General features: G+C 43.4%; 1 protein-coding gene across 13 annotated transcripts in view; it reads right to left on the reverse strand.

Moving 5' to 3' along the window:
- LDB3 (LIM domain binding 3) overlaps window positions 1-15284 on the reverse strand; it is a 222384-nt gene that overhangs the window by 20292 nt on the left and 186808 nt on the right. For all 13 annotated transcript variants that reach the window (XM_061635023.1, XM_061635026.1, XM_061635035.1 and 10 more), the window contains one exon: window positions 13035-13174. In XM_061635023.1, coding sequence (XP_061491007.1) covers window positions 13035-13174 — 140 coding nt within the window. The remainder of the gene's footprint in view (window positions 1-13034; window positions 13175-15284) is intronic.

Consider the following 15284-nt stretch of genomic DNA (forward strand, 5'->3'; position numbering starts at 1 on the left):
CATGGGCAATAGCTGTTAAGACAGATCTATGCTCTAAGAATGTGTCTAATCCCCTTTTAACACCATCTAACCCAGGGACGGGCAACCTGCAGGGCTTGGCTTCATTTCAAAAGCCGTCGGCCAAAAACCTGTTCAGACCTCCGGCAAGAGTGCCCTGTCCTTTCTGTGGCAGCCTGCTGGCTAGGGAGGAAAAGGGAGAAGGAGAAAGAAAGAAGGGGGTGCAGAAAGAGAGAGAAAAGGAATGGCACTGCCCACTTTCGTCTGCAGCTCCACCTGCTGCTGGCTTTGGCCCCACCCACCACAGGCCTGTGCTCCCCCCTCTTAAGAGAATGCCACAGAGGGACTACAGCTCTCAATAGGAAAAAAAATTCCAACCCCAGCCCTGTAGTCAAAGTGGGGCAAATGGGTGCACTGCCTCCCCTACAGCTGTGCTCCCTCCCCCCAGATTTTTTTTTGGGAGAATTGTCTTAGTGACATGACAGACAGTGACAGCCTCCATTAAAAGAATGACAGATTGTTTTAAGAACAGGAGCAACTGAAAGGATAGGACCCTCTGAAAACTTCAGTGAATAAGGCATGGCAACTGCACAACAAAAGCCTCATCTGGAACAGCCCCTAAAACTCTGCTCACTCAAGAGTTTCTCTGACTGAGGATGGATTTCTCATGATCGCAATCATCTCATAATTACTTAATTTAAGTGATTACTTAAGTGATCCTGGGGGGGGGAAGCAACCTGTATAGGTAACATGATCCTTGAAGAGTTAAATATCAGAACTTTGAATTATGGGCTAGAGTTAGACTCTACCCCTTGAACTTTCCGTTGCTCTGCTTTTCAGTTTCAATTTCAGTTGTGTTCTCTACCCAGACAGCAAAAAAGAAGCATGTTTGTTTGCGGGCAATAAGAAGTAAGAGTTGGTTTATTCTGCAGTTATTATGATGAATAGAGCAGGACTGGGTACTTATTGCTAAAGGGTGAAATAAAGAGATATCTTAAAGTGAACTGAAAAAATATCAACCCTAAGTTACCCTTTACTCTTTTAAAGAACTTGCCATACTCACAATCATGGTGGCTATTTCTTCTTCTTTTTTCTTGAGCACTTGGTGGCAAAGGATGAAAACAGACCTAGAGGAATAAGCTGGCCCCCTAGACTGTAACTCAAGCCTAATTTCTGATTTTCTCAATGTGAGCAGCTCAGTATGAGGCCATCTCTTTCTCCCTCTGAAAAGGTGTATTGTGAGCCTATCATTCAGAAACCTTTCTTGCATGTCTACCAAGCATTTTCATAAGTTTATGAAAGGAATTCTATTATGTAGTAAATGTTTTACAGAGTTAAGGACTCAATCTCGTTGACTTCAACAGGAAAGTTATGTGCACTGGTCTCAGCACCACTCTCCCTAAATGCTTGACTATGGTTGCATTGTAATGTGCTCTACTTCTGTTTTTTTCTTTTTTGCATTGGTGTTCTCTTGATTCAAGATTAAACCTTGAATTTGAGAAAAGAAACTCCACACTACTTCTTAGTTTTAGTATAAAATGTTTTGTTTATTTTACATTATTCGATATCTCCTTGTTCACAGCTTCTTTCACATTTTTTCTTATGAAACAAAAAACATGCCTGTCACTGAATTCCTGGTGTTCATACTAAGCTTTCTGTTCACTTGACCTTTACATAGCCCATTATGTAAGTTAACATGTTCTCTGCATGGAGGAGATCACTGCCTTTCCCTTCCCCTGGCCTGGCAATCAGATCCTCTCTAGTGAGTGGGGAGGATTACCTGATGCTATGCACCTCCCCTTCAAAAATGTCCCACCTAGAAATGTGGCTGCCTCATAGCCTAACAAGGAAGGCTGGCTACAGGGCTGCTAAGCCCTGATCTAATCAGTGGTATCAACAGCACAGAGGAGATTTCTAAACTTGAGAGATAAGTTTGACTCTCCTCTGTCAATAACAAGCACGTTTTCAATAAATGGGCACCAAATAAAATTTTGGAAAAGGTATTGCATGATGCTCTGTTCTTCCTTCTAGTCTCTGTTAAAAACAAACCTTCTGTTTGGCTCACCCCCTGCCCCAACCGCCAAGTTTTCCTCTTTCCCCAGCAGCTGCTACAACATCACTGTTTCACAAGCAGGCATTCTCCACCTTAGCTCCAGGCTTCTTTTTTCATGCAGAAAAGGTAAACAGAGTTTAAAGATATCTGAACCAAGTCCCCCCCCATCACCTTAAGCCCCAAGGCACTGCTATTTCTGTCTTACAGTATTTATTAAGTCAGTCAAAATTAGAAGGCAATATTTCATTTCTAATTGTCAAGTTCAAAAGCCTCCCATCTCTGCACTCTATAATTAAACAATGTCATTTCTCAAGTGGGTAGCATTCCTGGTGCCCCCCCCACATTCAAGAATCAATGCTCACTTATTTAAAAAATGAAATTATACCTATATCTCATTATGTTGCTAGGGCCTGGATCCCCTTTCATACATCCTGTCTCTCTCTCTCTCTCTGTGGGGAGCAAGATCATGGCAACAGTCCCTGCTCTCAGTCTAAGCATGTTAATTTCAAAGGTCTGTGCAAATGGGCTCTCTCTCCCCACAGATAGGAACTCTGAAATAAGCAGGGTTCCTGATCCTGTGAAAACAGATCTACATGCATATGGATGCAGCTGTGGGGGCCCTGTTCACAACCTTAAAATGATGGGATGGGGGAGAAATTCGATTCAGTTTGCATATAAAGCTGAATCTATCAAATTTGCACTTTCTGAAATGGTATGAGAACTGTAACACAGCCAGCCTTCAACATTCACACTTATCTGAATTTTGCTATGCAGTTTTCTAGCCAAACAGTGTCTACAGAATACATATATTAGGGGAAAGTGTACATAAAAATGTATATATTAGTGAAGATAGCTTACAAAAATGTATTATATTAGGAGAAATTGCTTCCAAAGATGTGTACGTTAATCGAAACTTCATTAAAGTGTTTTTAAGAGAAATTTGCACTAAAATGCTGATGAATTTTCATGAGGATTTAAAAAAAAAAATCAGAAATTGCTGCAGAAATGAGAACTGAATTTAAGATCTTAAGAATGAGGAACTGAGAGAACTAAAACTGACCGATCCTTCCATCCCTAATTAAGTGTAGGTTAGAAGTGGGAATTGCCACCATTATTTTAATCTCCTCCATGACAAGTGTATACTAAAAGGAGATTAGGACAATTTTCAAAGACCTGGTTTGCACATCATGATAAGCCATAGTTTGTTTTAAACCATGGTTTCATAATGAACAAGCCTCTCCCCTGCCATATGGGTCCCTGTGCGGCAGACCAATGTGAATCAAAGAAGCCATGCTATGATTTGTTGGGCTGTCTGAAGTCAGACCATGGTTTGTTTGCTTCAAACCTTGGTTTATTTCTGGTTTATCACTCATGGTTTGTTTGAAACAAGTGAACTATAGTCTAGGTTTGGACAGTCTAACAAGCAATAGTATGGCTTTTTTGAGCTATGCATGTATAGGGCAGGGGCAGGGAAGCCACACAGGGAACTGCATGGCAGGGGAGAGGTATTAAAAAAGTTATGAGATTTCAGCACGAATATCCACCAATTGGAAGTGAATCCGGACGGTCACACATGATCCCACTTTCAACACTGTATGCGACTGCAAACGTTTTGGGGCAGTCCTACTGTGCCTTTTCTAATCAGTGCATATTCTGTAACTTCTTGCTGAAATCCCAAAACTTTTTTGTGCCGCAAATGTTCTGCTTTATTTTGGTTCTACTGTTGTTGCACTATAGCGCCCCGGACAGCAATAACTGATACCATTGGCGAAGCATCGCAGAACAAACTAAAGCAGAATAAATCCACTGCTAATGCACTGTTACTGTGTCAAGAACATGTTGCAGAATATACCAACAATAAAACACCCATTCAGTGGAGCTGAAATTTCTCTCTTGGATATATTCAAATTTAAAGTGTGTGTTTAAAAAGCAGTGTATTTTATTGTGATGAAGTTGTGGTTCATTTTTATGCTTCATAATAAAGATATGCAGTTATAAGCGCTCCTGAAGCCTGGAAAAAAGCAGGGGGGGGGGACTACCTAAATGGCACTCCTATTGCTGGAGAGAACCCAACTGCCAGGCCTAGCCGTGACAAACTGAGTTATTCAGTCAGCCAAGTTCTCTTATATATGTGAGGGGGGAAAAGATGGCCTTGCCACAGCCATCTTTATCCTTGTAATTTCCCAGCTGGTTTAATGCATTTTATGTGAAGTACTTCTCAAACTCCAGACTAGTCCCACCCACCCAGGGTAGTCATTGGACAGGAAGGTTACAAAGGACTTCCTGGGTCAGCTGGTATCTTGCCTGAGCTATGAGCTCTTCCTTGCACAGGTTCTTTTGTGCTCCCTGGCTCAACTCTGACAGCTGCCTCAGGGTAAGCTTTGACAAACCATCCAGTTGTGGAGCAGACTGCCAGATTCTGTGACAAAAGCTCCTGGTTTCTGGTTAATGTTTTAACTTGGAGAATAGCATTGCTACTGACTGTGACAAATGCATTTGTTCTCCAAGCATTCCAGGGCCTAGCAGCCTAAACTTGGCTACACAAGAACCTGCAAGAAGCACATTCCTGTATGAAGTGCTCTTGCATAGCAAAACCTCCTATTGGATTGGACCCATTCCACTTTAGCTTCTTCCTCCTTTGCTTTGAATATTCGTTCCTGAAGAAGAATCTCATACATACTGATGACAGTGCAACCCTAAGCAACGTTTATTCAGCCCATCTGAGTTTAATAGGGCTTATTCCCAGGTACCTTTGTCTAGGATTGCAGCCTTAATTACTACCATAATAAGCATTTCCATTTATTCAAATGGCACAAAGTTGGGGTATTTTTTTTAACATTTACCTTCAGATTCTTTCAAGCCATTTCAAACACGGAAGTGCTCACATGGTACAGTACTGTCCTCTTACATGATTAAACCATCTCGGCAAGCACATGTGCAGCGGTGGTGGTGAACTGCTTATTTGAAAGTGCCCTCATGTCAACGCTTCCCTTCGTACAGAAAAGTCAGTATGGTTTACACATACAACAGAATAGTTAGAATGAGTGATACCTATTCAGGCTCAAAGTGAGGGGATGCCATTTTGGATGTTATCCCTTGTAAAAGAAAAAAAATCCCCTGTAAGTAAAAAGCTAACAAGTTAGCAGGGAAGGTTAGATCCCAACTTGATCTTTGTTGTGTTAGTTTTCTGCTTTCAGGGAAGTTTTAAAAATAAATAGAAAACTTTTTTAAAAAAAATGATACCCTTTCCCCACCTACATTCTTAAGTGAAGCCCATTCTATCACATCATCATCTCAATAAAAACACAAGAAGTTACATATAACTGCTAAAACACCAGCTAAAATTCAAACTCTCTTATTAACAAGGCAGAAAATAAGGAGAAAAAACAATATAGTCATACATGCTGTTTCAAAATGACTCAAAAGTGGTTTTTAAGTACCAATTTCAGTCTGGCACATAACTACACACACAAGTGACATTGAACTTGTCAAGGATTATCAATACCTCGGCACAGTCATTAACCAAAATGGAGACAATAGTCAAGAAATGAGAAGGCTACGACTAGGGAGGGCAACTATGAGGGAACTAGAAAAGGTCCTCAAATGCAAAGATGTATCACTGAATACTAAAGTCAGGATCATTCAGAGCATGGTATTCCCAATCTCTATGTATGGATGTGAAAGTCGAAAAAAGCGGATAAGAGAAAAATCAACTCATTTGAAATGTGGTGTTGGAGGAGAGTTTTGTGGATACGATGGACTGCGAAAAAGACAAATAATTGGGTGTTAGAACAAATTAAACCAGAACTATCACTAGAAGCTAAAATGATGAAACTGAAGTTATGATACTTTGGACACATAATGAGAAGACATGATTCACTAGAAAAGGCAATAATGCTGGGAAAAACAGAAGGGGGTAGAAAAAGAGGAAGGCCAAACAAGAGATGGATTGATTCCATAAAGGAAGCCACAGACCTGAACTTACAAGATCTGAACAGGGTGGTTCATGACAGATGCTCTTGGAGGTCACTGATTCATAGGGTCACCACCCAGTCGATCACTACGCTCTGCAGGTGAGGGGCTCCTGCAGATACCATCTTTCAGGAGGTCCGTTCCGCACAACATAGGAAACGGACCTTTAGTGTGGCAGCACCTACCCTGTGGAATTCCCTCCCCTTAAATATTAGGCAGGCGTCATCTCTGTTATCTTTTCGGCGCCTTTTGAATACTTTCCTCTTTCAACAAGCCTTTTAAGTTGAGACCTATCCCAGTCTGCGTCTGTGTTGGAATTGCTTTTTAATATGTTTTTTTTAAAAAAAATCTTTTTAACCCTTTTTTAAAGATGTTTTAAAAGCTTTTTAAAAAAAATGTTTTTAAAGTTGTTTTGTTTTTATGTATTTTAGGGTCTGTTTTTATGATGTTTTGATGTGTTTTTAGCGCTTCTGTTTGCCGCCCTGGGCTCCTGCTGGGAGGAAGGACGGGATATAAATCAAATAATAAATAAATAAATAAATAAAGTCATGATCGACTTGAAGGCACATAACAACAACAACCCACACAATGAGACTGTCCATACATCTGCAAGTAGAGCTGATTCAGATATGTCCAAAAGCTCATGGGGTCCCTCTTTCCTTTCCTAGCAGCTTCTCAAACTACATTGGAGGCAGCTTCTTAAGTTGTTGAAGCACCTGGAGTTGCTTGTCTGAGAGCATGTAGACTTGTTTTCAGGAAGAGGGCACAAAAGGGCCCTACAGCCTCATTCTGCTGCATGAAGGATCTATGCTGCCCACTATGCTGAAGTGATATAGTAGCCTGAAGTACTCATGAGTGCCTGAACATTGGAATCAGCTTCTGTCCCGCTGCCTGGGAGTTGAAATAGCAGTTTGTAGATTGTTCTCAGGGACTGTGAAAACATTAGAAAAGAACTAGGACATCCTGCCACCGAGTGGCTAGGTTTGGAAACTGCAACCAGCAATACTATGTACAGTATTATTATGAACCGATTTCTGCAAAAGTGATTTGGTTCCAAAAGCATGAGCATGCTGAGGGTTTTCTAAAATGTAAACTAAAGGACATCAAACAATTACTAAGCCATGTAAGGACTATTACGGTCGCTTAATAAGAGGAACCATTGCTTGAAGTGAAGCATTTGAATAACAGTACTTGTGTTTAAAGGGAGAGTTTTTGCTGTTGCCTATAAAGCTGCCCCTCCCTCTCTTTTTCTAAAGTGAATGTCCCACATGCAGACACAGTGGGCACAAAAATGAGGAAAAGGGGAAGGGCTAGAGGGTTCTCTATAGGTGGGCAGGACCCCCAAGGTATGAAGAAACAGTGGTGTTTTTTTAAAAAAAGACCTGCCCTACTGTTAGGCAGAGGAAGGCAACAGCAGCAGTCCCTGGCCTTTCTTCCAGAGCCCCACAACCATTTCCCTCTGTGGCCACATGGCACCTTTGGGTCCCTAACTTGGCTTGCTACCTCAGGTGCAGTGGAGGACACTCACGTGACAAATATGAAGGAAGGGTCAACGGCCAGTTCAGTTGGCTTCTATATGTGGAATGGGGAGGCACAATCTTGTCCTTCACTTTGGGCAGCAAAATGTCTTGGGCCGGCCCTGCCCGCCCAACTGTTCTTTACGTAGCCAGCAAGTGTTGCATTTGCTGTCAGATGCTTCAAGCTCTCCTAAAATGCAGTTGTTTACCCTATTTGGATGCTTGAGAGTTATGCTGCGCAGTTCTGGTTTGCTGTTTTAAATGCCAGTTGTCGTTCATTAATGATGTATTGATTGTACGCTGATCTTATTTGTTTCATTTTGTTGCATTTACTGTATCTCAGTTTTCTCATTTCTGTAAACCGCTTAAGGGATTTTTGCCACAGACGTTAAGTGGTATATAGAGTTTTCTAAACCATGTTGGCAGCAGAGAGCCCTCACTTGCTGGAGTGGGGAGATGAGCAGAAAGCAAGCAAGGGGCTTATGGCTTTTCCCCATCAGCATGGGGGTTAAATGGGGGGAGGGGAGTTGAGCTCAGAAAAGTGATGCCCGGTACAAGGTATCTAACTTCTCCTATGGGAGATGGCACAGCTCAGTGGTAGAGCAGATACTTTCTGGGCCAAAGTCCCAGGTTCAGTTCCCAGCAACTCCAGGTAGGACTAGTAAAGACTCCTCTATGAGACCTTGGACAGCCACTGCTTGTCAGACAGTACTGAACTGGGTGGATCAAGGGTCTGAGATGGTGTATCAGGCAACTTTCTATGTTCCTGATTCAAGGCCTCAGCAGACCCGTTAATGACACTGCAAGAGGGCTGAACATTCACAGCTTAAAATAGGGTAGGAACCTCCATGGGCCTAATTATGTTCGCCAGCCACCTCTATTTGAGGTGATTTTAGCCCCGTGCCCACCTGCCCCACACCTAACATCATATAGGATGTCAGGTACGGGGCAGGTAAAAATCTGGCTCAGTCAAAAGAGGGTTTGCAGGCAATTGGAAAGGGGCTTCTGAAGACTGATAATCAGCTGATTGTTGGTCTTCAGAAGCCCCTTTCAAAGCACTGCACAAAATACTCCACTCACCTATCAAACTTCACCTGCAAGGGGTGGGGGAAGATAATGATCTATTTAGCTCACTGGCAAGATCTAGTTCTCCACCTCCAGTTTAAAGGATCACAGGGGAACTTTGGTCTTGGAGTGGAGGGGGTATCCTTTGCATGGCTACCAAGAGGCAGATACAGGAGGTACTGATGCACCATGACCACAGCAAGCAGGGCCCCCAGACTCCGAGCATTCATTTTCTTAAAAAAGGGTAACTCTCTACCTCTCCTAGAAAGAAAGTTATGAAGCAAAATATGCAGGTCCGTTCTAGATGATTTCTGTGAGATGAGTAAGCCTGGCTGCTCCAGCCAATGAGTGAAGTCAGAGCTGTAACTGCCAAGTGAGGGTTTTTTTGGACACCAGGAGACAGAAATCCCTGGAGTCCTAAATAGCTCCTGTTTTCCCCTCCTTTTAGTGCACTTTTCCTGTTTCAGTCTCATTTTCAGGTCCTTGGAATCTTCCTACTTTGCCATTCCTTTTTTCCTAGCATCTTTCCTTTGGTAGGTTCATCTAAGGATCAGTTATTCTGTAAAATTATTTTCTGCAAATAGTACCACACAATAAGAGCTCATCTACATGGTGGTTTAGTATGTGTCTGGTGCTACTTGCATCCTCTTTTAATTTGCATGGTTCACATGACGTTACTGGCAAACAGAAACCATCACGCAGTTCCCCCCCTGTAAATCTGTGCTAACCCAATCCTCTGATAATATGAAAAGGGAAGGAAAAAACATCTTCACTCCATATCTCTAGTGCTTGCAGACACTTTGCTCCGATGCTTTTAGGTGGGTGTGTCAATTGTTCCCCTCTCCATGCCCACTCCCTCCTCCTCCCTTCTTTCATTTCCTTTCCTTTCCTGTGGGCTGACAAACAACTTCCAGCTGGTCTCTCCTGTTCTGCAAGCCTTTTTTTATGTTGCTGCAAACTGTGCCTTATATTTATTTTCCCCCAACTTGTGCACAAAAGCATAACACTGCTCAAACAAAGATTTGTATTTCAGCAGTACTGTACCAGTGAAAATACAAATAATCACACTTCCAGGTGTTTTTTAAATGAAACAAACTGGTAGAACAAACTGAGCATGCTCGGTTGCCAAGAAATCAGAGGAAGTGGAAATGTTAAATTAGAGGGTGTAGTCATTAGGAAACTGCATGATTGATCCTTCCCGTCAGTGTGAATAGAAAACACTGTGTTTGCAGCTGACATTGAGCCCTTACTGTGGATGGTGCAAATAAAAAAACAGAGGTAAAAACAGCATCTTTAGTATGAAGTAAAGCTCCCAAGTGGATAAGCCGTAAGTGCAGGTGGATGTTAAAGACCCCTTCCCCAACAAATGCAAAATGTGAAAACTTTGCAAAGAGACTTAGGCATGTCTTCTCCTGTGCGACAGCTCAATACCAGGCACTCATTAAGCATTCACTGTATAGTTAACTTACAGTAGCATGATATACGTGTTGCCACAGAAGTAAGTCTCTTTATGTTTGATGGGGCTTACTCTCAACACAAGTGGGTACAAGATAGGGTTGCCAGGTTTAGGGCCTGAGACTGATCCTGTATCTTTAGGAGAAGAGAAAGTCAGCCAAGTGCAGGTGTCCTTGCACCGCAGTAAAGGGGAAAACCACAAGGTGGAATTCTCCCTTCCCCCTCAACAACTTTTAAAGATACAGAAGACCTCTTGGAGGACGGGCCTGGCAACCAAGAGGCCTTCTGTATCTTTAAAAGTTGTGCAGCGGGATGGGAGAATTCCACCTTGTGGTTTTTCTCATTACAGTGTTGCAAGAACACCTGCACTTGGCTGACTTTCTCTTCTCCTAAAGAGACAGGATCAGTCTCAGGCCAGGAACCTGGCAACCCTAGTACAAGACTTCAGCCTCAGCTTTCTTTTAGGGTTATCAGGGGAAAGTAGGGTTTTTGTGCCTTTAACAGCTGGGTGGCAGGCAGGAATTTAACAGGTTAAGCCTTTTCTTCTATGGAAATACAATTATGGGCAAAGCTTGCCCTGTTCACATGCTGTCTGACATCTTATTATATGTGTGATTACTGATTTATTTTCTTCCTCTCCTCCAACTGCAAAGGCGGGCACAACTTTGCAGTTGGCACAACTTTGCATATGCAACTCTTATGCAGATCTGTGTCTTCTTTTGCAAGTTGGTCAGAGGGCCCAGTTTGCATACAATGTCCTGGGCCCAGAAAATCCTGTTGGCACCCCTGTTCCTCTGGTTCCAACTTCTTCTTCCTAAAGGATCCTTTAAAATGTGAGGGAAAAAGCCTTTTTGCAGTTTAAAGATAAGTGTGTGTTTCTGTGTATCTCTGTGTTGTGTGTGTGCAGGGATAGAGGAGTAGTGGAGGAACTGGCCTGGGAAGCACCTTTCCCATGTGCTCCCTTAAGCTGCAAAGGGGAATGACTTCTTGTAGTTCAAATAGTGCATTGGATAAACATCCAAATAAGTATCTGCATGCAGATAGAGTCCATTCCATTCACACTCTGCTGCTTTCACTGAAATGCACATCCTTTGAAAGGCATGCAGTGTGACCAGGCTAATATAACACACAATAAACACCATGTGTGTTTGCTGGATGTGCCTCTTCATTTAGGCCCGCAGTGCCTGATTCAACAAGTGATAAGTATGCAGAAAGCTGCCTTCATTTTGTGAGGAATTTTTTGGGGGGGAGGAAAGAGAGAGAATGAAAGGAGAAAAAAAATCCTCCTCTGTGCCTTCGGGGGTGGGATGTAGCGGGAAAAGTCAAAGCAAAATACACAAATGGTGAGATGTGTTCATAGCTCTCAATATTCATACCTAATGCATGCATGTGAAGAATTAATTCCTAAAATCTCACGCATGTTTGCACATTGACAATTATATAGTGATGTGTGAATCTCCCCAAGGAAATTGTGCTAGTCTTATCAAATCCTCCTGATTTCACCAACGAAGGTTACTCCAAATTCTATGTGGTTTTCACTTAAAGCAAAAGCCTATGACAACAGACAGGCATGCAGAGATCCCCATAGGGGGCAGGGAATTACCACTCTTAGTGAAGTGCTATTGCTTTGAAAGTCCTTGTGTGTTTTGCCTGAGTAACACTGATTACTCAGATTTGCTCTGAATCTTGCTTTAGGGTAGTATCTTATCTTGCTGAATCAAAGCTTGGGCTGCAATCCTACACGTACTTACATGTGAATAACCTCCACTGAACACTTTGGGACTTACTTCTGAGTAAATGTGCATAGGGTTGTGCTACCTAGCTGGAATCCTGAGCACCTTATTTGGAAGTCAAGTCCACTGAAGTCAGTAGGATTTCTGAGTAAAGGTGGGTTGAAGGACCAGTGTAAGGAACTGGCATCATTGGCATCTGTCAAGGCCTACACAGCAGGAGGGGTCTGGGTGCCAGGCCCAGAAGCCTCCTGGCCTGGCTGCTTCTGTTTGCTGTTTACCTATTTAATTTAGTTCAACAAAAATCCAAACTCCCACAAAAAGGAATCAATATAAGAAATCCAGTGCAAATTCCACCTTTAAAGCCAAAGATGACAACTACAACTACTACTACTACTACTAATCATAGTAAACATTCCACATTATAAGTAACATAATTAAATATCTCTAAGCAATGTAAGAAACAATTAAGAACCACAAAAACCTATTGTATACCCAAAACATCAAAGCATGACAAAATATATCAAAATGCAACACAATATATCATAAAAATGATAAACAAATCACCCAAAATCATTCACCTACACATTCACACTACACATGGTTATCACATACTCAATCTTCCTGTTGCTTCTGGTTCGCTTGCCCTCTCTGAAGGAGCAAGAGCAAGGGGAAGAAGCAGTTATCTCCACATGCCTAGTTCTCTCTCTCTTTAATAAAAACGTTCGGTGGTTGCTGTTGATTTAGCTTACTCAGATTAGTGACTCATCTTTGCAAATCAATGAACTCTTTCTTCAAGGTACTTGCTCTAATTTATTTAGCAGCTGTTAATAATAATGCAATCTGATAGGATACACACACACACCCTCATCTAAAAGAGAGTGTCGCTATGTCCTGTATTGACCACCATGGCAGGATAGAAACTTCATTCAGGGAGATGCATATATAATAGATAAACAAAGCAATAACTAAGGGACTAAGTCCTCTATGTAACCACCTCTACAGATATCCCTTATAGCAGGGATGCAGAACCTGTGGTCCTCCAGATGTTGTTGGACTCGAGCTTCCACCAGTCCCAGCCAGCATGGCCAAGGTCAAGGATGGTGGGAGTTGTAGTGCAGTAAAATCTGGAGGACCACAGGTTAGCTGTTCTTGTTGTACAGGGATAAGTTGATAATGCCTTCCTACTGTACAACTTGATGTAGTACAGCACTGCCTCTTGATAGCAGTTTGAAATCTCCTTACCTGGCTGATAGACTGAAGGCCTTATGCTGGCAGTGGTGACAACTCTGGGCTTTGATGCAGGAGCTGGGGCTTCACTGTAGCCTGAATAAGGAGCAGGGCCATGGGAAGCAGGTGCTGATGTGTAAGATTGGCCTGGACCTCTAAAACCAAAGCAAAGCTGTGAGCAAATCATGTATATATACCAGAGGATTAAGACTGATAAAGCATCTGGAGAATGGTGGCTTCCATAGAAAGTTGTGAGACACTACCTGGAAGTTCCAGATGAAAGGATGAAAAAATTATTACCTTGAAACCCAGTACAGCCAGCATGTACTTCTAATGCTGGTGTTTTAAGGACTGGGTTAAAAACAAATCTTTAATAAAGGAGAAATAGAACCAGTAGGTTGTTCTTCACATATCTGTAAAACATTACAACATCAGAGAACGCTTAGGGGTGGTATATATAGCCCAAGAAGCTGTCCCATGGAAGAAGGTGAGGTCCCAGTGGCTTATTGCTTCAGATACCAGGGAAGATGGGTAAAAATGGGTTGTATTTGCCTGGCAACTATTCTCTGACTTAGAATGGGAGGAAAATCGCATCTGATGCACATGGAAGATGGTGATTTGCAACAGTTACAAGAGGGTTTCTAAAAACACCCCTAACCTCATTTCAGCTGAACTCATTTCAGTGAGAGCAATGAAGCTACTGAGCAAGAGAAAAGATGTAGAGGAGCAATCTCCTCCTGGTGCTTGGTCAAGGATGGACAGACTACCCTTTGCCTAAACTGAAGACACTGATTGATGCCTTTCCAGAGTGAAAAAGGAGGATGTTTCTGGACAAGAGGCCTCTAGGTTGTTCTCTCCTTTTGCACTGGGAGGGCTGCCAACTGGCTCAGAAGCAGCACCTAAAGGGGTTCAGTTCAGCAGGTAAAATGTTATGGCACATAGTATAAAATAAGCTTCTAGGGGCACTTTGTTCTCCAGACAGTGGTCCAGGCGGCAAAAGTGCAGTTTATCATACAACCCAACCTCTTCACAGGCAATTAGGCTCATAAAAAGAGCCATCTGGCTGTAAGAGTATCACAGTTATGGCTCTTCCATGGAGGCTAAGGGCATCAACAGCTACAACATGTTGGTTGGGTACTGTCTCCAGTGGTAAGCCTCTGAATAACACTTGCTGGGAATCAAAGGTGGGAAGAATGCTATTGCACTCGGGTCTGCTTGTTTGGCCAGAGTAAAAACAGGATACTGGACTAGATGGACCCAGTGCCTGCAGGAAGAAGAAACCATCGCCCTAAGGGAAGGAGAGGCTGCTGCTCTTGCTGCTGCTCTTGCTGCTGCTGCTGCCGCCGTGGGACCACCACCTCCACCACCCTTCCCAGAGGGACTTCTGCCTGGCAGGACCAGGCCCCAGGTAACCAGCCAGCCAGGACTGATTCTTACCACCTGTCCCTCTTTGGAGGGATACATAAGCTGGCTGGCTGAGGTGGCCTGGGAGACCCAGTGCCTGCAGGAGGAAGAAACCATTGCCCAAGGGAAGGAGAGGCGGCGGCGGCGGCGGCGGCGGCGGCGGCGGCGGCGGCGGCGGCGGCGGCGGCGGCGGCGGCGGCGGCGGCGGCGGCGGCGGCGGCGGCTGCTGTGCTGCTGCTGTGCTGCTGCTGCTGCTTTCTTTTTCTTTTTTGTTGGTGTGTTGATGCAATTTGAGATGAATGGGTGCCTGATTATATGAATGTATGTCTGAGTGAGTGTGTATGTTTATATGCTGTATATATGGCTGTATATATGGCTGTTTTTATACGTTTGTTGTATATTTTAGTTGTATTATGTGCTTTGGAGAGAGTTTTATCCATCAGGCGGGGAGACTTGAGGGGGCCCCAATTACCGTAGGGACGGGCAAAGGAAGGTATGGCGCTGTGAGAAGGATGTGCCAGGTAAGGGGAACGCGGTCCAGACATGTTGTGACTGTGCCTTGTTCCGGTCCTTCCCACACCTGCAAGGTCGTTGGTAGTCCTATCAGCCAACTCTCAGATCTCCAGTTGCTGTTATTAAATGCCAGATCGCTATATAATAAAACCTCCCTCGTCCACGATTTGATTGTGGATGAGGCAGCCGATCTGGCATGTATAACCGAGACCTGGGTGGGTGAGCAGGGAGGAGTTGGTCTCTCTCAGCTCTGCCCACTGGGGTACTTGGTTCAGCATCATGGTAGATCTGAGGGTCGGGGAGGTGGGGTTGCTGTCGTCTATAAGAGTTCCATCTCACTCACCAAGC

This window comes from Rhineura floridana, chromosome 7, assembly GCF_030035675.1.
Source record: "Rhineura floridana isolate rRhiFlo1 chromosome 7, rRhiFlo1.hap2, whole genome shotgun sequence".
Lineage (NCBI taxonomy): Eukaryota > Metazoa > Chordata > Lepidosauria > Squamata > Rhineuridae > Rhineura > Rhineura floridana.